The sequence below is a fragment of the Nomascus leucogenys genome, chromosome 16 (assembly GCF_006542625.1).
Source record: "Nomascus leucogenys isolate Asia chromosome 16, Asia_NLE_v1, whole genome shotgun sequence".
Classification (NCBI taxonomy): Eukaryota; Metazoa; Chordata; class Mammalia; order Primates; family Hylobatidae; genus Nomascus; species Nomascus leucogenys.
Window position 1 is genome coordinate 21,406,040 of NC_044396.1, and position 27,850 is coordinate 21,433,889.

A 27,850-nucleotide genomic window follows, 5' to 3' on the forward strand; every position below is an offset into this window, starting at 1 on the left:
TCCCCTATCAGTTCTTAACTATTATACTTACCCCTAGCAACATGAAGTGAAATAAACCTCTATTTTGTCAAAGCCACTTTGTTTTTGGGTGCCTATTTCAGCAGTCTGGTCTGTACTCTATACAGAATAATGTCCTAAAACATGCAAGTATGAGTCAGGGATCCAAATTCAATTCTTGTCCAGTTTGACAGCTTTTATAACCCCCTCCCCTAAATTCACTTATATGCACGGGTCTATTTCTGGACTGTTTGCTTGGTTCCACTGGTCATGTCCTAACTCCATACTCTTAATTAAGATAATTGTAATAATACTTTTAATATCTGCTAGTGAGAAATTATTAATTTTTTAATTCTGTTATATTTGACCATCTTTCTAAGCTCTCACTACTGTCTAATAAAGTAATTTTCTATATATGTTAAATATATTTAATGATTTTTACCTTAAAACTTACTAGCCTGAAATTGGAATTGCCACCTTGCTTTAGATTTCTTTGCATTTGCCTAAAAATTTCACCTCTTTAAATGCTACAGATTAATGAAAAGCCCCATCAATATGTAAATAAAGTAATAATAGACAAAAGCAAGTGAAATTTTATTCTGTACTCTTAACACATCCAGGAAAAACACTACTAATGCAGATGTTTTCCCTATTGTTTAGTAAACCCTCAATAGGACCTATTTAAATCTTTTCAAAACCTAACCATTGATAACCATTCAGAATATTTCATAGCAATTAGATCTAGTTATCCTTCAGCACTTGTTAAAAGTCACCATTAAAAAAATAATTTGGCAACTGCCAAGGAGATAGATATGTTACGAAATAGTTTTTATTTGTATTTATAAAACATGTCATCTGGGCTTCAATCACTCATACAACTTATGCCTAGTGAATAAGCCCCAAGGAAACCAGACTAAAGAAACAAGAGCCTTGCTGACATCAGTCAGGAAGTAAATAGCAAACTATATGTAATATAAAGCAAAGTACATGCAATATATGATAACTAATCACAGCAAGATATTAGAGATCTAAGGTAAACAGCAAGATTGCCACAAAGAGAAAAATAGAAGATAAGACGGGGATTTTAGGGAGAAAGCATCATCATCCTATCACCTATATCAGAGTGCTAGCCGATGAAACAAACTACCCTTTCTGGGGAATTGTGAAAACACGTATTTTAGTTTTTCCAAAGTCATACTCACGCATCATAATCTTGAATGACCAGTCCCACAGACCAGAGAGCAGTCAAATACTCATTAACGCCATCGGGGCTGATGTAATGAAGGGAGTCTGGAGACCTTGGGTCACCATTGGAGCCAGTGAAGTCCACTCCCACCTGCCAAATAACAATTGCAGCCCTTACTAAGGAGAAGGCAGGGACACCTGTGCTTGATGTCCAGGAAAACTTCAAGAGATGGGATACAATCATGCACCCTGGCGCCTACTTCCTAACAAATGCCTACCACTATTTCCATAGACAATTAAACAAGTAAAGCATAAATGTGAAACAACCTGATGCTTCTACTTTTCTAGATGGCTTAAATAATGAATTATTATATCCATTACTTAAGCTTAAGGGTTGTCTTTTAAAAGGTTGTCTCACTCATGCTTTCTAGTCCTTAAATTACTCTAGGATAACCACCGGTTTGTAGGTTTGTACACATCTGCTTTCTCTCAGGAGGAAGAGATCTCATCAACAAAACTGAGAGCTTCACAATGAGCCCAGACAACCTGCCTGAGGACTCTAAGAAGACTATGCTAAACAGATTGTGAAAATTTCATTACAAAGTCAGTTTTGCAGTGAAAGAAAATATACTGCAACATGGAGGAAAAAGCCTATGCTGAAAAATTCAGTGTGTTACTTACGGTAAAATTCAGCTGACATCCTCCCATTATATAGTCAAGGAATGTGCATTCTACTGTAATCTAAAAATAAGAGAAAACTGTTAAAATTACAACTCTCCTACTATACAAGAGAAGCAAAAAACTCTTTGGCATATATTTTTAAAAGTTTGTAAATTGAACAGGACATGATATAAACATGGAAATTACCCCTTCATTCAGGTTTAAGATACCCCTTCCCCTATGTGCCATGAATCTGTAAAATTTTGCTTCCAGATAATTATAGCAATGTTAAGATTAGAATATTAATGGCCAAAGATGAAATATACTCATTTTAAGTTTTAAGATACGAGTAACAAATCCAATATGTTGAGGGCTTTAATAAGCATAGCAGTCAACATTTTAAAAAACAAAAACTCCACTCCACTTGTTCACCCTAAAAAATCTTGGTTTTTCCCCTCTACTCATAACATTTTATATTGAAATTATGAAGAGGATAAATGCATTGGGTCAGGCCATTTCCACTAAAGAGCTGAGAAAATACTATGATGCTTTATATTTCCTAAGATAATGAAAAACTTATCCTTGTCCTTTGCAAATAAGTTGTCAAACCTTGGAAACAGGTTACTTGATTTTTTTGTTCTTCCCTACTTGATTCTTTTTGCTAAAGGTGACCAGATGCTCATGTGATTTTCAACTGCCTGAAATTCAAGTATTTGTTTAATATAAACATACTAACAGGAGAAGTTAAAATATAATCTCATTATATTATAAGTAGCCAAGGCTTGGGTCGGGTGCAGTGGCTCACGCCTGTAATCCCAGCACTTTGGGAGGCCAAGGTGGGTGGATCACAAGGTCAGGAGTTCAAGGCCAGCCTGGCCAACATGGTGAAACCGCGTCTCCACTAAAAATACAAAAATTAGCTGGGTATAGTGGTGGGTGCCTGTAATCCCAGCTACCTGGGAGGCTGAGGCAGAGAATTGCTTGAATCCGGGAGGCGGAGGTTGCAGTGAGCCGAGATCACGCCACTGCACCCCAGCCTGGGCAACAGAGCAAGGCTCCAGATCAAAAAGAATAAATAAATAAAAATAAGTAGCCAAGGCCAACGGACCTCACACTGTTTCACACTGATAACACCTGAATTCTTGTAGCTTTTTTTCTTTTGCCTTTTTTTCTCATTTATGCATTCAAATTCAACCTGTAGGAAGAGAAGACAAAAATGTTACTTTTTATTACCAATATTAGAAATGCCAATGTGACTTTAAATGAATGACTTTTTTTCCTTTAGAATCAAACTACCTACTGATGTAGGTCTGTTGCAAAATATAACTCTGAAACAATTACATAATATGTTAAGTATGTGGAATATTTATCAGGTAAATTTCCAACAATTAAGGCACTCCTAAGATTGCGTACCTTTCAAAATAGTTCCCCCAAATAAATTTTACCTCTGCAGGTAATTTCCTTGCAAATGTTCCAAGGCATAATCTTTTCTCTTTGCTGCATATTTTACCATAGAGTTGGGCTCTATGGCATAATATGGTATAATAAAGGAAATAAAATATTACTCCTAGCTGTTACCAACATAAAGAACGAAAATATGTTGCAAAGAAAAGAAAAAAAAATAACATCATAAAACAAATATATGAAGCCCAACTCTATGGTAAAATATGCATCAAAGATCTTCTCTTTCCACTGGGAATACATGTTAAAAATTGATCTAACACCTCCTCTTGTTTATATTTCCTTCCCCCAAAAGAATGATCTTCCTTCCCCCTCCTGTCCCCCTATCCATCTTTAGGGCTTGGCTCAAGTTGTTCTCCTCTGTAACTTCCACTACTACTCTAGTCTTCTCTGATCTCTATCTACCTCTTTAAAGTTCTACAACTATATGAAATTTAGTTACATACTCTGTATTATTTTCAAGTGTCTCATTTAATTTTTTCTTCACAGTGACATTATAATCACCTCCAAGTTATACCTTGAAATTCTGTCTTGCCTAATAATGATATGAGATATTCAATAAATGCTTGGTAAGTCACCTCTTTTGTTTAACACAAAGCCACTTATGTACTTCACACAGTCATTACTAGTTTTCCAAGAATCAAACACTAAAAAATACACGTGATGTAATACAATGATGTAAAACAAAATTATGTTAAACAAATTCTTTGATGGCTCAGGATCTTGCTGGAGTCTCAGTCACAATCATAAGTATTAATTATTGAGTATTAGAAATTAAAGAAAGGAAAAACAATAAAAAATTATTGTATCTTAGAGCTATAGAAATTCCACAAACCTAATTCTCATTGAAAAAGGGCTAGATTACTTCACTTATTCATTTATACCTTCAGGCTCAATAAGTGCTCTTTGGTCCTGCTGAAGCCTGTGCTTAATGACTCTCAGGTCTGCCCCCAGCTTTCAGTATTTCATAGTCTTGAGAGGGGCAGGGTCATTCTTCTACAGCACTAGATGAGCACACTGGGGCCAACTGCCCTGCACTGGTTGCTGGATGGAACTGCTGGCCACGAAAACCAATGCCTACTTTTAAAGCTGATATTGCTCTGCCTCTTCTCTCTCTGAGTAAAGTGTGGTTCCCTCTAGTGCTTGCCTGCATTGTGTTTGCCTTGACTCCAATACCATGATACAACAGGCAAAAGGATTGGACTTCTATTCCTAATGACTGACACTGTGATCATCTTTGCTGTCCTCCATGTAGTTGGGGTCCTCATCTGGCATTAGTAACTGTTACATGGTGTTCTGCTCAATAAAATTCATACCCCAAGTATGAATTGTGGATTATGTGATTACTAAACATTTCGGAGCATTATGCAATATAGACTAAAAGCATAGTAAACCGTTTGATGCTACAGGAAAAAAATGAAATACAGTAATAAATACACAGCCAAACTATAAAGTATATGCAAATGCAAGGATGTAACTTACAGGTGAGCTTCTGGAGGCTTCTTTCAGTTTTGTCATGGTGGTTTGAAATGTTCCAATGAGATCATGTGACCCATCATTGTCATAATCATAACACTCCACCTGAAATTAAATATAACAAAAAAATACAAAAATCAATATAGTTTTATTAAAAAGTATTGGCTGCAATAAATATAATCTATCATGAAGTGCCCTTTTAATTAAAGGAAATGAAAACGTGTAATATGCAGTCCCTACTTGGGACAGTAGGAATTAATATCCTAGAGAAGCAATATTGAAACACTTTCAAACCCCAGCTATCCTTGGAATGGGGATCTAAGATAGATCACAGGCAGATGAAAAACACAAATACTGTGTCAATTCCACATTAAGCAGTTTCCAGCTCCTCTATCATGCCTTCTATAAGTGCTGATAAAGGGCAAAATGGAGTTATACCTTCTTTCTCATCCACTTCTTTGCCTTATTACTATGAAATGGCTAAAAACCATTATCTGGAGAAAGAAAGGAAGTCAACATTCTATAAAGCTAAAATTTATATAATTAAATCCTAGATACTTTAGAATTATGAAAAGTATATTTCATTAGCTGCAATCTGGTGAGGTTGGCTTGTGTTATAAGTTAGATATGATGAAGCCAGATTTGCATCATCGTGAAGATCACAACTCTTACAATGAAAAGAAGAATTCCAGGCTAAGAGTACTTAGTCCACTGAGGAAGTATCTACACCAGGTCATATTTACTCTATTTCCATGTGAGACAGGGTGAGTTCTAGTCCTAGATCTGGCTCTGATTAAATGCTTTCTCTCTCTGAAAGGAGAGAGAAGAGAGGTGAGAGTATTTGAGTTGCATGTAATTTCATGACAGGTTGACAGAGCAGTCAAAGAGTAAATATTCACCAGAATACTAGAATATTCTTTGCAATGGGAAAAATTAGGTGGCATGAACTATTAGCAAGCAGAAGTGTTCAAGGGAAGCTGGAAATTGACCATGATTATGAACATTTAACACCAATATTTTTATAGTATTTTATTTCAAAACAGATTATTTCATTTCTGCAAACATTTATTATGTACACTGTGCACATTCTCTAAATAGTCTTGTGAGGTAGACAGAGTGGGAATCCTGTTACTATGATGCCCATTTTGCAGAACTAAGACTTAGAGGAACTAAATAAAGTCTTAGAAGACGGTATGCCTTGTGTGGTAACCAACACAGGTAAAGTAATGCTGTGCTAAGGACACTTTGAAATCCTAGAGCCTGTAATTTAAAATAAAAACTTGTAACTAAGAAGCAATTTGCATTTACCATCAGCCAATAGAGAGCTTTATCTTGCTAATATCCTTCTCAAATTTAGATTAACTGCCAAACTAAAATGCTCAGGATTTTTTATGTTTACTTGGCAAAGTGACTATTTTTCCCCTCAGTTCTATGAAACGAATGCTTATCATAACTGGAAGTCTTTCATTCCCTACATATATTTTCATTATTCTTCAGGAAGACTACAAATCAATCAATCAAAACAGTCAAGGCCGAGAATTTCAATTTTGAGTAACAGAAAAGGATTTTATTTTTCTAAGAAAATGCTTTGCAGGCATTTTGGCCACTGACCAAGTCTGACAGTTTGACTCTTGCCCTACTCAGTATCCAATTTTTAAACCAAAAACCTTTTATATGACTCTTTAATGTGCCAAGGGAAAAGAAATTTAATAATTTCCATAATTTTTAGAGGAAGTAATATTTAGATAAGGTAGAAAACAAACTATCTTAATATTTTAATAAGTTCATGGCTTTTAAACAGACATTTTTCAATTATGGAAAACAGAACTTTACATTTTAGATTTGCAATCAGGGAACACCGATTTATATCTAAGATAAGATTAAGCTTTGACAAGGCCAAGATTTTATTTGAGTAAAGATTATGAAGGGCTAAAACGGTTCATATGTTTAGACTAATCATACGTTAAAATTTCAGGAAATGTAAATAATATTTTTAAATGAAAAGTTTTGATTACTCACTATAATAAATATATAGAAAAAGCTCCCTCTTGGCCCCTTGAAGGCAGACATGATATTTATAATGCTGGCATATGTTCAGATACTGTTTCGTGTCATTTAATTTCTCTCTTTTCAAGAATTCAAAGACCAGTACTATTGGCTTTTTAAATAATGGTAGGCATAACAATATATGCATATATACATATGCATATGTATATGCAAGTATATAATATATACATGTATTCATATACATTTAATGGATATATAATATACATATACACATGCATATATAGTATACATAATAATCATATGTGTAATAAATAAATAAATGTATCCATATATACACATGGGCATATGTATATATGAAAGAGAATGCACACACCACACAATACTACATTCAGTAAAGCATTCCCATTTTAGGCAAAGTGGCAGCATGCATGATTATTTTTCATATTCACTTGATCTTAATGAAAATAATACATGCTAGAATGATAACACACCACAGCAAAGAAACTACTGAGGATTCTGATTCTATTCTCTGCTCTATAACTCTTTACTATCCCTATAAGCAATTTTCAAACAGTAAGAGAATCACAAATGTATGACTTTCTGATATTGCAAAGAAATGCAGAACTAAATGAAATAAAGTCAGTGATGATGTAGCAAACCAAGTTGTGTAGAGTTAAAAACAAACCAAGAAACTTTTAAGAATGGAAGACGTTCATTAGAGAAAGCTCAGAAAATCAGTTTACTTACTATAATAAAATAGCCCTGTAAGCATGCCACTGTGAGCAAAAAAGTTTAAAAAACATTGTTTTGTTGTTAACATATCATTACACACAACCAAATAGTTATGGCTTAGACATTTTCTCCCAGATTTACCTGCCTTCTGACATCTAATGATGTTTACTATTTTTAATATGAAAAGCAAAAGTCTGGATTTGGCCTAATGATAAAAAATAATTTTTATAGCTAGTTTACAACTATTTATTTTGGACCTGGATTTTCACTACTGTTTCAAATACCTTACAAATCATACTTACATTGATTTTTAAAGTTCTTTACAAACTGGAAGCAATTTTTTATGGATCTCAGAAATGAAGCAGTTTTTTCTTTTTCTTTTTTTTTTTTAAGACACGGTCTCGCTCCATCACCCAGGCTGGAGTGCAGTGTGAAGCAATCTTGGCTTACTGAGACCTCCTCCTCCCAGGGTCAAAGGATCCTCCCACCTAAGCCTCCCAAGTAGCTGGGACCACAGGTGTGCGCCACCATACCCACCTAATTTTTGTATTTTCTGTAGAGACAGTATTTTGCCATGTTGCCCAGGCTGGTCTCAAACTCCTGAGCTCAGGCAATTCGCCCACCTCGGCCTCCCAAAGTGCTGGGATTACAGGCTTGAGCCACCACGTCCAGCAAAAATGAAGCAGTTTTTCAGTAACAATGGCACCTCTACAAAATTTTTACAAAACTTTCACGTCTGCTAATTTAATTTTTGCTTTTCTGGAAGGTAGAAATTCTTAACTCTATTATAGAAGTGAAGAATCCAGGTGAAGCTTCCAACTGATAAGCAAAATAAATAAATAAGTAAATGTGAAGAAGTGTGGTTACCTGCCCAAGATCCCTCAGCCAGTTAAAGGACTAAGTCAAAACTTGAACTGTGGTCTGACTCCAAATCTTTTACTTATTCCTCATTATCTTGCCTGCTTTTACCATATTCGTTATCAAAAAAATAAAAAAACAAACCAAAAAGTCCCTTTGATCGACTGATGTCTGAACATAAAAAAGACCTCTATCTGTAATCATGTAAAGTTAATAATTCTAGTACAAAAGTTTCTTTTATGTATATGTATGTATATATTTTTCATTCTCAACACCACTCCATGAGTTTTCTTTTATTTATATTTTTACTCTTTTTTTAAATAAATGCCTATGAATAAAAACATTTAAAAAAATACTGAGACATGGGCTATTTGCTGTTCATACTCCACTTCCCTGATACTCTAAAACTAAAGCCTTCTAAAAGCTTTCAATTAATTACTTATCTCATTCTGAAAATAAGGAATAAAAATGCCATCAATACTCCCCTCCCTTGCTAAGGGCAGAAGCAAGCTCTGAGTTCTTAGGGTAACATCTGCTTCTATTTGCAACAGACATACCAAAGGCAAATAATGTAGTTTGAGGTTCCTATTAGCAGAGTAGAGGAATCTTATTAAAAGGAAAAAAATATTAAACTGGACATTTTATTTTTAAAAATACAGAATAAAGTAGAAATGACACCGTTTGACTAAGCATTAGGTCAACAGATTAGTCAAACATGCCTACTCCTCAAACTATGTCACTTACCAGAAGACATTTCTATTTTAGTATTTTACGCACATAAAATTTAACTCTGTAGGTGTCTTATATCATTTACTTTCTTTAAATACTATCTTATGTATTAATTTTATAAAATAGGTGAACATGGGTATATTTATGTATTTTATATATATATAATTTCAACTTACCTTAATGGTTTTGTCCATATCTCCGTAACACAGGGAGTTAAGAGAGATCTTGAAAGGCCTCCAAACAGGATTCAAGTTGTTTTTAACAACCTACAAAAATGTAGTTTCAAAAAGCTGTTAGAAAAACTTCCAGTTCATTAACATTTTGCTCCTGCCCTTCCTAGGTTCTTGCTATACTCTCACCATTCATCCTCCACCTCTTCATCAACTGAACTATTTCCACAAAAAAACTACCTAGAACAATATTATACAACTGTTACATGAAAAATGTAATAAACTGTCCAGTTGTGGTACATTCTGAGGAAAAGTAGAAAACTATTTGGAAAATATATCTACCTATTACAAGGAGCACTTAGCAACTGCAGAGGATGGCCGGGCGCGGTGGCTCACGCCTGTAATCCCCACACTTTGGGAGGCCAAGACGGGCAGATCACCTGAGGTTAGGAGTTTGAGACCAGCCTGGCCAACATGGTGAAACTCTGTCTCTACTAAAAAAATACAAAAATTAGCTGGATGTGGTGGTGCATGCCTATAATCCTAGCTACTCAGGAGGCTGAGGCAGGAGAATTGCTGGAACCTGGGAGGTGGAGGTTGCCGTGAGTGGAGATCGTGCCACTGCATTCCAGCCTGGGTGACAGAGCAAGACGACGTCTCAAAAAAAAAAAAAAAAAAAAACTGCAGAGGATTATTGATTTTAAAAGCAATGAGGGTTTCATTGCAGGGCACAGAAGATTCAAATATGAAATAAGAAAAGGTAAATATAGAATAAGAAACTTACTATGTTGGAATTGAATTGGAGAAATAAGTCCACATTTATAACTTAAAATTTTAATGCCATATATATATACATAATAAACAGATAAACACAAATATACATATTTCTTAGCTGTGTCCACTTAAAAGGCCTAAAAGCAATGATATCCAGTAGCAATGAGCACATTTAGCACTCAGATGTCAGTGTCTAAATACTACTACCCTCTTGCAGGAATAGGGCTTATTAAGAGACATGGCTCATACCAGCTCTGGGACAGAAAAAGTACAAGGGGAACTGAGAACATACTCTAACTTAAGAGACTGCTTAAAGACAAATGAGGTCAAAAAGAAAAACCAAGAGCCATTTTAGAGACTAGGAGCTCTCTGTAGTCAAACTTGGATTAATCTGAGCAGCAAAAATACAATAATGAGTTAAATACAAAGCATATACTGCTATAACAATCCGTGAATTTATAATGCTACTAAAAATAAAAGGAGAGAAAGAGAGAGATGAAAGAGGAATGCCTGCTAATATAAGTAAAAAGGATGAAAGATTTTGAAAAATCACTAATTTACTACCCATAATACAATAATTGATTAGGCAAGGATCACCAATGGATGCTAAAACCACTGGTTGAAGTGCTAGAGAACAGGTAATTCATGCAGTCTCATAGTTTCACACCACTTAGCACTTATTAATTAAAAAGGGGAAAAATGAGACTTTATCATGGTGAGATCTGGTGGTCATCAGCTTAACCAAGTAGCCAAGCATGACATCATCAATGCTGGGCAGCCTGGCACCATGAGCCTCCTGAAAATGTAAAGAAAAGGAACACACGTAGTGTTTTTGACAGAAATGTTTGATCTGGATCTAGTTGTGAGGAAACAGAAGAATCCAGAATGTTGGACATTCTGGTCTTGATTTTTAAGAGATTCAATGGCACCAAGGTATAAGGAAGGTAGGGAGAAGAGTCCTTTATGGGGAATATAATAGTCAAATCCAAAATTTGAGCCTTGACTGGATTCTGAACAAAACAAAGCAAAACAAAATACACACAAAACCTGTGGGACAACTGAGGAAATCTGAAGATGAATGGTATACCAAATGATGTTACATTTAGCTATGTCAAATGTTAATTTTCTCAAGTATTATTGTATAGAATGTCCCTGTTCTTTAAACTACCTGCTGTAGCATTTATTTATTTATTTATTTTGAGGTGGAGTCTCGCTCAGTCGCCCAGGATGGAGTGCAGTGATGCGATCTCAGCTCACTGCAACCTCCGCCTCCTGGGTTCAAGCAATTCTTGTGCCTCAGTTTCCTGAGTAGCTGGGACTACAGGCAAGTGCTACCACACCTGGCTAATTTTTGTATTTTTAGTAGAGACGGGGTTTCACCATGTTGGCCAGGCTGGTCTCGAGCTCCTGACCTCAAGTGATCCACCCGCCTTGGCTTCCCAAAGTGCTGGGATTACAGGCATGAGCCACCACACTTGGCCTGCTGTAGCATTTAAAGATAAGAGTTATTATGTCTGTAGCTCCATTAGGATGATTTTGCAAAAGGAAAATATATGTGTGCATAAGTGTGTGTGTGTGTGTGAGAGAGAGAGACAGAGACAGAGAGGGACAGAGATAGAGAAAGACAAGGAGAGAGCGCAAGTGTGTGGGAGTGTGTCCATTTGGTGAATCTAGGTGAGGGGTGCAGAGGAATACATTTAGCGTTCTTTATAGGGCTTAAAATTTTTCAAAATAAAAATCATAAAGTATGGTAGCACTTCTTCATTGAAAGAAAAAAATATGAACATGGTGATCTTGTGTCTCTGCCTATATGTAAGTATGAACTCAGATTGATACTTTTATAAATATAAGCTTTTTAAAATTCAGATTACGATAATTCCAAAGAACACCTCCACCCTGCTTTTCAAATTCAAATATTCACCTCTGTCCGATGAACCATTAGCCAGTTTCCATCAGATGTCTGCTTGTGGAATTCCAGGTATGGGTCTGACTTTCCAAATAGATCCTACATTTAAAACAACAAAAAGCATCTGTTCTCCTCTGAACCCATGAAACCATGTGTGACCATACTTTACACATGTTAGCAACCACCTGAAGTCTAACTCTATAGTATTGATAGTAAATACACATCCCATCACCTTTCTCCCTAACTTAGAAACTTACTGAAGTCTACTAGGGAGAATTATCAAAGTGCTTGTGATAAATGCTCATAATCCTGTATACCATATCCTTACTTTTCAAAAACATGACAGTTTTAAAATACAGTGGTCAAATATACCATAAAATATGTTTTTGCTTTGTTTTCACCTTTAACCATTTTCATTTACATATCACTGAGTAGTTTTATATAAATGATATCACAAACATTAGCCATACCAACTCTATGGAGACAGGGCAGTTATCAGTGAGAAAATGGATTCAGAGGGGTTAATGATTTTCCCAAGATCACATATCTAATTAATTAATGGATCCAGGCTTTAACTTCATATCTCAGCCTTCTATGTCCAAAACTCCTTCACCAAAACCACACATTTCTTTACATACACAAATGACCAGAGGTAGATATGTGGAACGCATAATAGAAACACTTCAAGGGCACAAACTACATCTTCTATTTCCTCTGTAATTCACCACAGAACTCCTATACAATGCTCAAGCACACTAAGTGCTCAAAAATACTGTTATCACCATCCTCAATATACACATATCCACACACATACAGAGAGATAAAATTCGGGGAAAGTGTACGAATCACTCACAGAGGTTAAACTCAGGTGGTAAGACTATGGATGATTTTTTCTCATTTTCATGTATCTTCATTTTGAAATTTGCATACTCCTTAACATATATGACTTGTTATTTTTGAAAATGAAAGGCCATTTGTTAATCTCACAGGAATATATGCAGATACATCCCTGAGCTGAAGATTTCTTTAGTCCTGAATTAACTTCAGTATTAAATTAAGAACTAAAATAAAATTATTTCTCTCTTGAACACAAAGTTTAATGTCAAGCAAATAAGATATTTGGTACAGTCAAAAATATAAACACAAAGACTGTGTTTAACCTTATCTCTAAGAAGAATCTTAAGTGAATGAAATAAAAGCATGATATCCTTGTTATTATTTTGAAAGCTAAAAACCAATACTTGTTTGAAGGTTCATTAAGTTGCTAGTATTAGAACTAAAATAATAATTAAACTCCCTGGCTCTGATCTCCAGGATATGATAAGTAAAAGAAGCAAAGTGGAGGAAAGTGTACATCTAGTAGGCTGTGTTTACGCAAGGGCTGGGAGTGGGTAACATAAATACAAATACATACATACACACATACATATGAACACATACACACACAAGAGTATACATACACACAGAAAAACCCTTAGATATTTAGGAAACAGAACGATTAAATTATAAAACACGACTTTTTAAAAACTATTAACTACATGGAGGAAAGCAGAAGCAAGGTAGACCAGGAGAGAAGTTAAATTTCTTAAGTACCTTGTTTTGTAGATTTTAGAGCCATGTAAATGTTTTACGTGATTATAAAACAAAATTAAATCAAAATGGTTTTTTAAAAAAGCAATCCCTAAATATCAAAAGCAAAACGAAACTAGGTCTGTGACAGCATAACCACACAAAAGAATTATTTCTTTAAATCATAAGAATGTGACTATATAACAAAAGTGGAATATATACACCTTAAAGACAAAAAGAACTTCAAAGAAAGCTCAAACTTCTCAGTAAAAATACTGTTAATAATAAATTGATATTTTTATTCTGAAACTATTAACGTTGTGTGAGACAAAACAGATAAGCAATTATGTTAGTATATTTAAAAACCAAGAGAAATGAGATATGAATATAAAATAAGTGCCTGTAATTCTATATATTTTTTTAATTGTCTCTGTTGTTTTGGAGATGTCACCCAGGCTGCAGTATAGTGGTACGATCCCAGCTTACTGTAACCTCCCCCTCCTGGGTTCAAGCAATTCTCATGCCTCATCCTCTTGAGTAGTTGGGACTACAGGTTCACGCTACCATGACCGGCTAATTTTTGTATTTTTACTAGACACAGGGTTTTGCCATGTTGGCCAGGCTGGTCTTGAACTCCTGACCTCAAGTGTTCTACCCACCTCCCGGAGTGCTGGGATTACAGGCGTGAGCCACCGTGCCCGGCCAGTAATTCTATATTTGAACTGGAAATAGTTGTGTAATTTCATGATTTAGTTTTTCTTTAAAAAAAAAAAAAGTCTTTTCTGTATCTGTCCACTGAAAAGCCCTACAAACCATGAACGACAATAACTCACAACAGTGAGTACCCCCTAGCACTGGACTGTGGTCTCTAAATACCAATTCCACCAAAATGAAGTAAGGTTCCTTTTAATCTGCCAGTCTAAGGCAGAAACTAGATAAAATAAGCTTGGAACATGGCTTATTAAAGACAAAAAGAACTTCAAAAAGAAGTTCTTTGAAGCTCTTGTCATCCCACAGAGCAAGGAAATTATCCAAAGACTCCTGGAGTTGTGCTAAACGGTCTCACGAACAAGCTTAAAGGAATTCCCTCAGGCCAAAGTTGGAATAACTTAAGTATCTATGAGAAGTAATCCATTGCAGTTATAAATATTTAAATCTATTACTTTACAGCAATTCTAAAACAGAACAAAACACACAAACCTAAAAACTTCACTGGTCACATTTAGCGGATGCTAGGGAACCAACTTATAATTTTGAAAAATGGCAAATATGGGGGAAAAGTCAAATATTTTAACTTACTTTTCCTATATAAACTATACCATAAAGTAAATAAATACTTAATGTGGGGAAGTTTTTCTCTATAGAAAGATTCTTGCTAAGAAACAAAAGCAATGATAGAGTGACGATATCACTATTTTAGAGATTTTTTTCCTTCTTTTTTTGAGACAGAGCCTTGCTCTGTCGCCAAGCTGGAGTGCAGTGGCGCGATCTCGGCTCATTGCAACCTCCACCTCCCAAGTTGAAGTGATTCTCCTGCCTCAGCCTCCCAAGTAGCTGGGACTACTGGCACACGCCACCACACCCAGCTAATTTTTCTATTTTTAGCAGAGATGGTGTTTCACCATGTTGGCCAGGCTGATCTCGAACTCCTGACCTCAGGTAATCCACTTACCTCGGCCCCCCAAAGTGCTGGGATTACAGGCATGAGCCACCACACTGGGCCTACAGACTCTTAATGATAAAACCAGGTAGCTATCATCAATGATCACAAACATCCCAAAAACACACAAGTTAGGGTGAGCCTCCTGATGGAATTACATGCCACCATTGATGAAACTGTCTTGCCAACAATTAAAAATGCCAACAGATCATACTTCTAGATTCAATTGCCAGGTTACAGAAATCAGAAAACAAAAGTAGAGAGAGAAACATGTTAAATGACACCACAGGATTTAATTAGCCATAGACAGAATATGGAAAATTCTTTTTTGAAAAAAAAAAAAAAAAAAAAAAAGATGGAGTCTTGTAATTATAATGCACTACAGCCTTGAACTCCTGGGATCAAGCCATCTTCCTGCCTCAGTCTCCTGAGTAGCTGGGACTACAGGTGTGCATCACCTGTGCCCAACTTGAATGTGGAAACTTCTGCAGGATAAAGAAATCAGTTTTCTCCATTGAATAAATTCCATGATGGATGGAAGAATAGATACAAAGGAAGGAATGGAGGGAGGAAAAGAAGAAAGAAGTAAAAGAAAGGAAGAAATTTATAGATTTGAAAGGACTTAAGACACACTTTAAACAATTATATTTTTTAAAGTGTCTTCAGAGATACATGAACATATTGATGGATGAAATGATATTCATGAAGTCCAGAAGGAGAGAAAGTAGATAAGGGTAGAGATTAAATGAAATTGGCCATGAGTTATAATTGTGGAAAATGGGTGATGAGAACATGAAATTTTTTAAAAAGAGTCTTCTAGTTTTGTATATATTTAAATTTTTCCACAATTAAAAAAAAATGTCCCCAGCCTGTAGTCTAAAATATTTTAAGTTTTTTTGTTGTTGTTTTTGTTTTCACTTGAGACAGAGTCTTGCTCCATTACACAGGTGAGAATGCATGATCACTGCTCACTGTAGTTTTGACCTCCTGGGCTCAAGCAATCCTCCCACCTCACATGGGATTACAGGCACATGTCACCACACCCAGCTAATTTTTGTATTTTTTGTAGAGATGCGGTTTCACCATGTTGCCCAGGCTGGTCTCAAACTTCTGAGCTCAAGTGATCTCCCCACCTCGGCCTCCCAAAGTGCTGGGATTACAGGCACGAGCCACTACGCCTAGCCCTAAAATGTTTTCAAACTGAACTGCAAACAATGAAGAATATTGACTAGATTATAGAATTAAGTACAAAAAGCTGGGCTCAGGGGCTCACACCTGCAATCCCAACACTTTGGGAGTATGAGATAGGAGGATTGCTTGAGCCCAGGAGTTCCAGACCAGCCTGGGCAACATAGTGAGACTCTGTCTCTAAAAAATATAGATAGATAAATCGATAGATAGATAGATAGATAAGATAGATAAAAGAATTATTATAATCCATGCTATATACTAAATTGTTGTGTTATTATGTATTGGTACTCATCCTTCATAAAAAAAAATTGACCTTTGAATGCAAAGAGGATAATTGACCTACAATTAATAAAGCACAGTTTTCACTTTCTTCCTAAAGATAATTCAACTGTATTCTTTCATGCCTTTACAGTAACATTAATGCTTCTATTCAACTCGTCTCTTAACCTAAACAAATCCTTTGATTACATCTAGATGAAAGAGGTGAAGAGAAATGGGTTCTGCTTAAACATACAACACATACACACACGCAAAATTTGAAAGTAACTAGTACCCTATGTGATGCTCAATGATGGAGTTCACGATATTAACTGCATTTTTATTTTCTTAAAAAAGAGGCAAAACATGACAACCTTGTTGAAATCTGCATAGTCTACCCACCTTATTATCCAGTTTTCTGGCTTCCATTTCAAACAAGACCACTCTATTATCTTTTATTTCTTCAGCTGAGATCTATGAGTAGATAAGGTAAGTGAAAGAAAATATGTTTTAGGAATTCTGATAGACACTTAAGCACTGATTTATTCTGTTATCTAATATAAAGCCTACACTAATATAAATTAATTCTAAAATGTTTCATAAGAAAATGGCACCATTAAGAAAGATATACCATTATTTCTTTTATGTGTGTGAAATAAAGATTTTCCCAAAATATGCCCAGGTCTGCATTAAGCAATGTCTTTTGAAATATGGTTGCCCAAACTGGATCTTCCCTATTCAAGAGAAAAGTCAAAACCCCAGAAGACTGAGAATACCCTCTACGCAACACTGAAGTTCCCTAAACCCTGAGAAGCATGAATAAATCATACTTAGAACACTCTATACATTGATATTATCAGATCAATGTTTTTCATCCAATGTAACTGAAAAACTCATTCTTCTTAAAAATAAGTATCAGTCTATCATGCCCTACAACAAGGAAGCTAACTACTGATAATGTTCTCTTTCCCACAAAAATCAACACCCCTGAACATTCTTATGCCTTTGGAAATCTAAACTATAGCAAAACAGCTGCTTAGAGAAATGTATTTGATAATCATGATAACCTTGAAACATAGCTCTCTCAGGGAACTAGCCTTACATTATCAGAGGGAGCTAAAGTTAAAATACTATCACTCCAGGCAGCAGTTATCTGTACAGACACTCTAGAAGATAAGGTTTACCGGCTTGGCATTATATAATAGGAAATGTGAAATACAATAAAGCATATATTCATTTGCTTGAAGCCAGTAATCAGCAATGAAAAGCCCAGGTGGGAGGATGGGCAGCAGATAGCAAGCACAAAAAATGATGGTAAAGAGTTTACAGGTTCATTGGCCATATCATAACATAACATCCCTCTGGAATAAAATCCACTAGGGAAAATTTCTGTCATGTTGAGAGGACTATGTTTCTCCAGTAGAGAACCAAATTGATACAGATTATTAAGCAGTTTCTCTCTCACGTAAAAATAGACACTTCCACAGAGAAGGGGCAGGTATCACCAAAGTGCACTTGACCTCTATGGGCAACTTAGAAAAACTGAAAGAAGGGATTACCACACTGCATGTTTCTCCTGGTTTGTACAATACATTTTCCATTTGTGATAACTACAAGACAAGGGTAGATGAAATGCAACATTCAAGATTGAGTGACAAAGCATGGCTGTAGAATATTTCTCTGATATGGACAGTTTCGGCATGTCCTATTAGGCTAAATCTTTTGAGACAAAAGACAAATATCTTATTTTTACCGTAATGCTCCCTTTTCCTGCAGGTCTTCCATTTTTCAGCACCAGTGGTCGAGTTAGCTTTTTGCTGGAAACAATCTGTTAGAATTACAAAGTGATATAAAGAGTCATTTCCCTTCAACCTAAGAATTTTTAAATGAAATAGTTTCAGCAAAAAAGACTGAGTATAAGGTTCACTTAAAGTCATTAGAAATAGAAACATTCAGTTGGTTTCTTAAAGATTTAGATCATCTACATATTTAGGGCCAGGTGCAGTGGCTCATGCCTGTAATCCCAGCACTTTGGGAGGCTGAGGTGGGCAGATTACCTGAGGTCAGTTCAGGACCAGCCTGGCCAACATGGTGAAACCCCATCTGTACTAAAAATACAAAAATTAGCCAGGCGTGGTGGTGGGTGCTTGTAATCCCAGCTACTCAGGAGACTGAGGCAGGAGAATCACTTGAACTCAGGAGGCAGAGGTTGCAGTGAGCCAAGATTGCACCGTTGCACTCCAGCCTGGGCAACAATAGTGAGAGTCCATCTCAAAAGAAAAAAAAAAAAAAATCTACATATTTAAAACCCATTGGAAAAAACTTCTAAGGAGCCTACCCTGGCAGATACAATCTACCTACCCACTAGTTTCTTAACCTCCTATGTATGTCAAAGTTTAAATTGTTCCTTGTAATGGAAAAAGAGAACTGGATTCTCATCGCATAAACAAATCACTTAGCTGAAACCTTCTAGGTAAAAGGTGGGCTTCAGAACCCTCAATAAATGAGATTCAAGGCCAGGTGCAGTGGCTCACACCAATAATCCCAGCACTTTGGGAGGCTGAGGTGGGAGGATTGCTTGAGCCCACAAGTTCAGGACCAGCCTCAGCAACATGCCAAAACCTGTCTCTACAAAATAATACAAAAATTAGCCAGGTGCAGTGGGCTTATAGTCCCAGCTACTTGGGAGGCTGAGGTGGGAGGATCACTTGAACCCGGGAGGTCAAGGCTGTAGTGAGCTGTGATCGAGCCATGACACTCCAGCCTGGGTGACTGAGTGAGAGCCTGTCTCAAAAAAAAAAGGATTCAATTTTTCTACTGAGACACAACTTCAATATTTAACTCCCATAAAATGTCATATTGCTTGAAGGAATATAGTATACCTAGGTTCTTTCAAACAGCTATACATCTGATATATCTCACAAATTCATAGGAATTTTAGCTACACTGGGATTTTTTTCCCCAAAAAAAGAAATACTTCCTCAATTTTTTCTTTGATATTATTTATCAAAGTTTCAGAAAACTGATCAGTTTCATATTGCTTTTGAGATACAGAAAATACCATAATCTCCAAACAATTCAACCCTCAAAAATAAACTTGTAAAAGACATATGTGAGTGACAAATATCACATATTGAAAAAAAATTACTCCTCCCTCCTAAAACCTTCTTCCGTCTATACAAATGGTCATAATCTCTCCTTATGAATCAGATTAACCTAGGAGCAAAATGGTGAGCCATGAGACACGTCCCTACCCTGACCAAACTTATCATATACTGGGAAGACAGATAATTAAGCAACTATTAGAAAGTATGGTGAGAAGTACCAGACAGTACCAAGTGAGCTCAGGAAAGGATTCCAAACTAATCTAGAGGGTCAGAGAAGGTTTATGGGGGGGAATAAGGTTCAGTAAGAGCAAGCCAGGTAAAGGGGATGGTGTTGGGGCATTGGGAGTCAGGAGGTGCCAGTCTCACTAGTTAGAAGATCAGAGAAGTTGCTGTTATCTTGATAGCATTTATGGCTTGAACATAACAAAACCATAGAGAACTCTGCAGCAGCTAAAGTGGAGGTATTACTTAATGAAATGCCTCATGAAGCATCCCTTACTCAAAAGAATTAACAGACTTTTCCATAAATACACAGTTCCTGCCCATACAAAATATAAGATGAATTCTATAATGTTCAAGCCAATCATATTAATATTAATTATAATTAATATAATTTATTATATTATGATTAATATAATCATGATTATCATGTGTGATTATATAATCATATTAATATTAATTATATATTAATATATAAACTGTCTTTAAAGTGATTACATGTTTTTCAACTTTAAAAATTAAATGCTGCTTACCAAAAACACCAAATTCATTGATTAAAATTTAGACAAAATAGAGTACAGTGGCTATTTATACTTACTTGTCCAAGGGTACATTCACATTCCCCTAAGAAGTCATCATCACTCAGCTCAATAGTTTTGTTGTCGATGTCATAAACCCCAAATTTCAATTTCTGAACCACTTCAAAGTAGTAATCAATAATAAATGTCTTGGAAAATTGGGGATTCAAGCAATTCTTAATCCTTTCTGTGCGCTCAACCTACACCCATCCCCAAAAACAAAAAAGTTTCTTCAGATCAAAGGTGCACTTGGATTTTCACATCTTTATATATGAAACATAAACATAGGCATGACAACTAAAGGAAGTTTCTATATGTGTATGAAAAATTCTACAATCAAGGACAAACTTTCACAAAAAACTCCATTAACAGATGAGACAGTGTTATTATTTTTAACATCAAAAAAACTCTTCACATTGTTAAAAGGGTAATTCAGATCACTTTTTAGGTAAAGTATTTAACATTACCTCATACCACTGTTGACCACTTGTATTCAAAAATAACACACATAAAGGGTCTGACTTTGACCCTATATCTTTATCCAAAAGATTGGCACAGGAAACATTCAGCGCCACCTTTGTGACACACTGGGCAGCCATGTCTTGAGTTCTGAGAAAACCAATAAAAAGAGAAAGCAAGTGAAACAGTGCCTTTAAGAAGCACACTCATTCCTAACAAAAACAGGTGACTTCTTAAGGCCAATTGTCACAATAGGCTTATAGAGTGAACTTGCCAGAATCAGACTGTTACATGTGCCTCCTCGGGATGTGGGTGTCTATTAGCTCATTCCAGTGATATTGCCTGCATCAGATTCTCTTGCTAGGATAAAATTCATTTACTGAATGACAGTAAAATACACCTTTTAAGATGGCTAATAAGACGTACTAATCTTCTTGGCCAGGCTCAGTGACTCATGCCTGTAATCCCAGCACTCTGGGAGGCTGAGGCAGAAGGATGGCTTGAGCTTAGGAATTTGAGACCATCCTGGGCAATATAGCAAGACCTCGTCTCTACTAAAAATAAAAAAAATTAGCCAAGCATGGTGGTGAGTGCCTATAATCCCAGTTACTAGGAAGGCTGAGGCAAGAGGATTGCTTGAACCCAAGAGATTGAGCCTCTAGTGAGCTATAACTGTGCCACTGCACTCCAGCCTGGGCCAGAGAGACTCTAAAAAAAAAAAAAAAAATGAATTTCTTTTTACCTTAACTATAAATTTTACCATTCAGAAAAACTCCAAGTATTATCTTGATCTTTCACTTAAAGGTATGCATAGCATTATACCACAAAACAGATTAAGTTTTATTTTTATTTGTTTATTTAACAAGACACTGAGTGGGATATTTTCTGTTTTCAAGATTTTTTGGCTAAAACCAAAAGCCCCCAAAGCCCCCTTTCCCTCCACTCTACCCCCAGCTCCCAATATTTTGCAGCAGTGGTTCTCAATATTGGCTGCTTCAAAGCTACTGATGCTAGAGTTCCACTTAAAGAGATTTTAACTGGTTTAGGGTACAACCTTGACATCAGTTCCTTGGATTATTCTAATGTGTAGACAAGGTTGACAAGCCCACTATTCTACAGAGAGAAGGTGTGGCCTATCTTCCCTTATGACTTGCTAAGAAATATCAGAGTTAGCTTAACTTCTATAGACCCCTCCTTCCCCAGTCTCCAATCAATATATGAAAAGGACTGGGGATAGGGTGGAGCATATGATGGGGGCTGGACTTGAGAAGGAATGTAGTATTGCGGGTGAACTGCCTTCATCCATGAACCCAGGGAATGAAAGGGGCTGCAGGTGTCACCAAGCAAAGGAACTAGGCATTGCATTTCCCATCTGGATGTCCACTTTGCCAGTGGAGGTTGATGGTGCTAGGGCAGGTTCTGCAGGAGGGAAGGTACCTACTACCCTAGAGCTGCTGGCAAACATCCTTACAATGGGATAGTATTTAATGCCCTTTGCCCTCCACTTTGAGATTTAGCTGAAGTTCTAGGACCACAGAAACAAATCCACTCATTATCTTGTTATATTTAAATATGGCAGTAAGATTCCTGTGCTGTATAAAATGCCTAAGCAAATCTGAAATAACAAAGATTATCATTAGAAGAGCCCTTTGTAATGTCAAAAAACAATTAACATCGTATTAAAAAATTTTGATAATTCTATTGAACTCTCTAAAAACAGTAGCAGTCCTTAACATATGTCAAAAATCAATACTAAGATTCCTAAATAAATACAGAGTAAAAAAAATGAAGTAGGTTGCATAGTCCTAGAAGTAGCTAGAAATCCCATTTAAAAACAAAGCTGGCCAGGCACGGCAGCTCACACCTGTACTCCCAGCACTTTGGGAGGCCAAGGCAGGTGGATCACTTGAGGTCAGGAGTTCAAGACCAGCCTGGTCAACATGGTGAAACCTCGTCTCTACTAAAATACAAAAATTAGCTGGGTGTGATGGCATGAGCCTGTGATCCCAGCTACTCTGGAGTCTGAGGCAGGAGGATCGCTTGAGACTGGAAGGCAGAGTTTGCAGTGAGCCAAGATCATGCCATTGCACTCCAACTTGGGTGACAGAGTGAGACCCCATCTCAAAAAAAAAAACAAAACAAACAAAAATATATATCTTATATATTTATATGTAAGTACCTAGTATACAGTAAGTGCTCACATTTTATTATCATTTTATCACTATCTGCCTCTAGGGTCTGATCCTGTCTTATCTATCCCATGTTTCATATTTTTTATTATTCCATTCCATGATTATCCTGATTATTCTAATCCATACTAAGGTGTTCCTTTGAATTCCTATTGCACTAATAGTAACAGATTACTGCATTACAGGAACAAGATCAAATTTGGGGTAATGCACACATCCATTTTTTTTTTTTAAGACGGAGTCTTGCTCTGTTGTCCAGGCTGTACTGCAGTGGCGCGATCTCAGCTCACTGTAGCCTCCGCTTCCAGGTTCAAGCAATTCTCTGCCTCAGCCTCCCAAGTAGCTGGGATTACAGGAGCCCACCACCGCCCGGTTGAACCCTCCATCTGGCACTGGCTGTGTGACCACGTATAAGTAACTTCAACTTCCTGAGCCTAGATTTCCTCATCAGTAAAAATGGAGATAATGCAAGTAAATTTGTAAATCTGGCACATGCCAGGCATCCTGTTTTTTGTATCTAACACAGAATCTGTAAAATAAATGTGAGTTGTATGATTTTTTTTTGCATAAGGTAGTTTAGAGTCTTGTAAGTTGCATGTCAGCAATATCAAGCATAATGCAGTGCCCTGTGGATGAACATAGAATGAGCAACAATAGCTAAAGCTCCCCCCTAAAAAACATATAAAGGATTCTCTACCAGCCAGCAGAAAAGTCTTCAAATTTCCAAGGATGGGGAGAATTCAACAGAGAATGAAGACACCTGCGTGTGAAGTCAGTCCCACAGCAAAGAGACATCACATATTAGAAGAGCATTATTTTTTTCCCTAAAAATGCTTATACAAAAGCTACAAAAACAACATGCCAGGCACAGCTGATTATTTAACCAATTGCTGACAGTTATACTACTGCATTGCTGCCAGGAAACAAATTTCTTCTATTAGCAGCATTCCTCTCTGAAAAATGACTCTGACTGTGGCCTCAATTTTATCCGGAAACCCATTATGGCTGAATGGCAAATGGAAGAAATTACATAAACACTAGGGTCTGGAATCTTGTTAATAGTAATATTCATGAAGATGCTGCTTTCATTTCCTTTTAATATAATTATCCAGTACATGATACACCATTTTTTAAGAGAGCAATAGCATATTTTATCCACAACTCATAATGGGGGCTGGGCATATTGGCTCATACCTGTAATCCCAGCACTTTGGGAGGCTGAGGCAGTAGGATTGCTTGAGCCCAGGAGTTCAAGACCAGCCTGAGCAACAGAGACCTCATCTCTACAAAAAAAAAAAAATTTAGGCTGGGCACGGTGGCTCACACCTGTAATCCCAGCACTTCGGGAGGCCGAGGCAGGTGGATTACCCCAGGTCAGGAGTTCGAGACCAGCTTGGCCAACCTGGTGAAACCCCGTCTCTACTAAAAACACAAAAATTAGCCAGGCATGGTGGTACATGCCTGTAATCCCAGCTAGTCAGGAGGCTGAGGCAGGAGAATCACTTAAACCTGGGTGGCGGAGGTTTCAGTCAGTGAGATTACACCATTGCACTCCAACCTGGGCGAAAGAGCAAGACTCCGTCTAAAAAAAAAAAAAAGAAAGAAAGAGAGAAAGAAAAATTAAAAAATTAGCCAGCCAAGGTGCCATGCACCTGTAGTCCCAGCTACTTAGTAGGCTAAGGCAGGAGGCTCACTCAAGTCCAGGAGTTCAAGGCCACAGTAAGCTATGCACTGCAGCCTGGGTGACAGAGCAAGACCCTGTCTCAAAAAAAAAAAAAAAAAAAAATTATGATGAGGGAAAATAAAACAAATGTTTTATACTCTTTTAGTATGAAAGATTTGGCTGGGATAAGTCACCTGGCAAAGAATGCATGAACAACTAAAGAATAATTCTATGTAGTATTTTACTCCTTAAAGAGCAGGATACAAAACACAAATAATCCCTAGGATTAGACAACAGCTTCCCTACTGTACAGATTATTACTTATTGGACAAAATTTGATCCAAACACCTCTTCTGAAATGCAAATAATCCCTAGAAACACCAAATATATCAATCATTCTCCCAGTCACCCTAACGTTCTGAATCAATATTATAACAGAGATAAACCTAAGGAGCTGAGAATTAAGACCTAATATTTAAAGTGGTACCTGATATGTGAAATTCAAGGCATCTGGTCATTCCCATGCCCTGGCTGAAAATCCTGAGGTCTTATCTACTTCCTCTTTTCCCATTCCTCCTCAAACCTACTTTTAGATTTATCCAGTAAAGATGTCATAGAGATGCTGCCTACTAGAACCCCAAATCTCCCCCAAACATGGAGATACAGTCACTTTCCTGTACCCAGTCACAACCCTAACTTCAGGTCTTCTGTATCTCTCACCTGCCTAATATGTCTCCTAATGGGTATTCCCACTGCCATTTTCTCTCCATTCACATTATGATTTTATCACTTCTGATTAAAAAGTGATAGTCCAATGAACTAAGCCTGGAATTCATGGCTCTGCCAACATCTACCCCAATCTACCTGAACAGCTACCCCTGCCCACCCAAGTTCTTCAAGATCCACTTCAGGCCGGGCACGGTGGCTCACACCTGTAATCCCAGCACTTTGGGTGGGCGAGGTGGGGGGATCACTTGAGGTCAGGAGTTCAAGAACTCAGCCTGGCCAACATGGTGAAACCCTGTCTCTACTAAATATACAGAAATTAGCCGGGCGTGGTGGCAGGTGTCTGTAATCCCAGCTACTCGGGAGGCTGAGGCAGGAGAATCGCTTGAACCAAGGAGGCGAAGGTTGCAGTGAGCCGAGATGGCACCACTGCACTCCAGCCTGGGTGACAGAGTGAGACTCTATCTCAAAACAAAACAAAACAAACACTTCAAATGATACTTCATTCATACAGCTGTTGCTGATACCCTGCTGATACCCCTCATGCTGTTATGACACTGATTCTATTTTCTTTCCACTATTGTTACTTGTATTTGTGGCTCATCACTCCGTCTATATACCGTGAACCGTGGGCAGCGAACATATTTTACCACTTCCCCTTCTTCCTGAAGCATGACATCTGGCACAGGTTATTTGTAGCAGAAAGAGCAATAACTCTGGAGTCAGTGTGTGTCATTCAAATTTTTTTCCCACCACTAATTTGGATGTGTCACCTCTGCCAAATTATCTATCTGACCTTCAATTTACTAATTTATAAAATGGGGATATTAAAAAACCCTGACACTAGTCCTTCAATGTAAATAAGGCTAAAAGAAAAAAATAGACTTAATAAAAACCCTGACAACTGTAGGTTTCTAGAATGCTCAGCATATAATAGACACTCAATGAATTGTAGCAATTATTTTATTACTGAGTCAGGGATTTTAATTGATTGTCTCAGCATAGATGGCTTGTTATTAAGTAATAAGACATAAAGCAGCTTTCTCATCCTTATTTATGAAAAGCTTTTTGAAACAATAATGATTGTTGGGATTTACATAAAATTAATTTGGCGAAATAGCCTTGAGTATAATAAGGTACGCAGGTGAGGGGAGCGCAGGCTCATGTCAGTGACTCAAAATGTGTCCTAAAACAATTGTGAAGGAGAAGTTGGTGCCCATCTACCAATCCCTTTAGTGAAGTTCCTCCAGTCTTCAGCTGAAAAATGAAGAGACTGGCCTACTGTAAAAAATTCTCAGAAGTTCTTTCTGGTTCTAATACCATGATTCACTAACTGCTATTCCGCAGTACATCCTGCCTGACCGCTATTGAAAGCAAGCAAGGGCAACCCTGGGGCAGGTGGAACCGGCCCAGCAACATCAGCAATACACACCCTAGGCAGTGTTTCTCAAATTGTGTTGCTCAGAACAGTAATAAGTGTTTCCCTACTAAAAAAAAAAAAAAAAAAAAAAAAGGCGGGGGGGGCCTCAGGTAATACGTCCGTAAATCCAAAGGCTGCTATGCTCCTGAGAGTTCCCAGGTCAAACTAGCAAGTGTATTTATTACCAGGTTACTGTAAACCCATTATTTTGCTAAGGACAGCAGGGACATTATATAGCAACAGAAGAGCTTGTAGCTCATTATAATCAAATTGGGGAGATCCATTCATAAAACAATTACTTATTGAATACTTTCTAGGTGTTCCAAAAGTGAGGGTTAGGGAGGAGGCAAAAACGAAATAAATACTTAGCTACTTAGCTAACTTTGTATACATAGAAATAGTATACAAGAGTATAAAATTGTGTGGTACAGACAGGGAACAATCAAAGTGCTCTTGGAGCTGAAGAAGCTCCCCAGAGATTTCTACTTTTACTGATGATTAAAACTATACTCCACTATAAAAAAAATTTGCAATCTTATTGCTACTGACTACTGGATTTCTTTTTCACCCTTACATTTAAGGGTAGACAGTAAGAAAGTGGGGAGTAGAAGAATAAGGGGAAAGAAAAGATAGTTAGTAATTCCATACAACTGGACAGATTTTGGTTGTTTTTTACAATTTTTAAAGTGCTTCCAAATAATATATTATCTTCTGAACCTTACAAAAACTCTATGAGTTAGGCAGGATAATGATTACTACATGGTGAAAGGTCCATATGTCACAGGTATGACTATAATATAAGGCACTCCAGTGTCTGAATTGATTGACCTAGAACATGTTGATAATTTTCAGCACA

General features: G+C 36.9%; 1 protein-coding gene across 3 annotated transcripts in view; it reads right to left on the minus strand.

Annotated features, from left to right (window-relative positions):
- CPNE3 (copine 3) overlaps window positions 1-27,850 on the minus strand; it is a 46,998-nt gene that overhangs the window by 11,779 nt on the left and 7,369 nt on the right. For all 3 annotated transcript variants that reach the window (XM_003268268.3, XM_030794909.1, XM_030794910.1), the window contains 10 exons: window positions 21,005-21,146; window positions 20,558-20,737; window positions 18,387-18,461; window positions 17,036-17,107; window positions 11,971-12,054; window positions 9,282-9,371; window positions 4,786-4,884; window positions 2,951-3,037; window positions 1,864-1,923; window positions 1,200-1,333 (listed from right to left, as the gene is read on the minus strand). In XM_003268268.3, coding sequence (XP_003268316.1) covers window positions 1,200-1,333; window positions 1,864-1,923; window positions 2,951-3,037; window positions 4,786-4,884; window positions 9,282-9,371; window positions 11,971-12,054; window positions 17,036-17,107; window positions 18,387-18,461; window positions 20,558-20,737; window positions 21,005-21,136 — 1,013 coding nt within the window. In that variant the 5' untranslated portion in view covers window positions 21,137-21,146. The remainder of the gene's footprint in view (window positions 1-1,199; window positions 1,334-1,863; window positions 1,924-2,950; window positions 3,038-4,785; window positions 4,885-9,281; window positions 9,372-11,970; window positions 12,055-17,035; window positions 17,108-18,386; window positions 18,462-20,557; window positions 20,738-21,004; window positions 21,147-27,850) is intronic.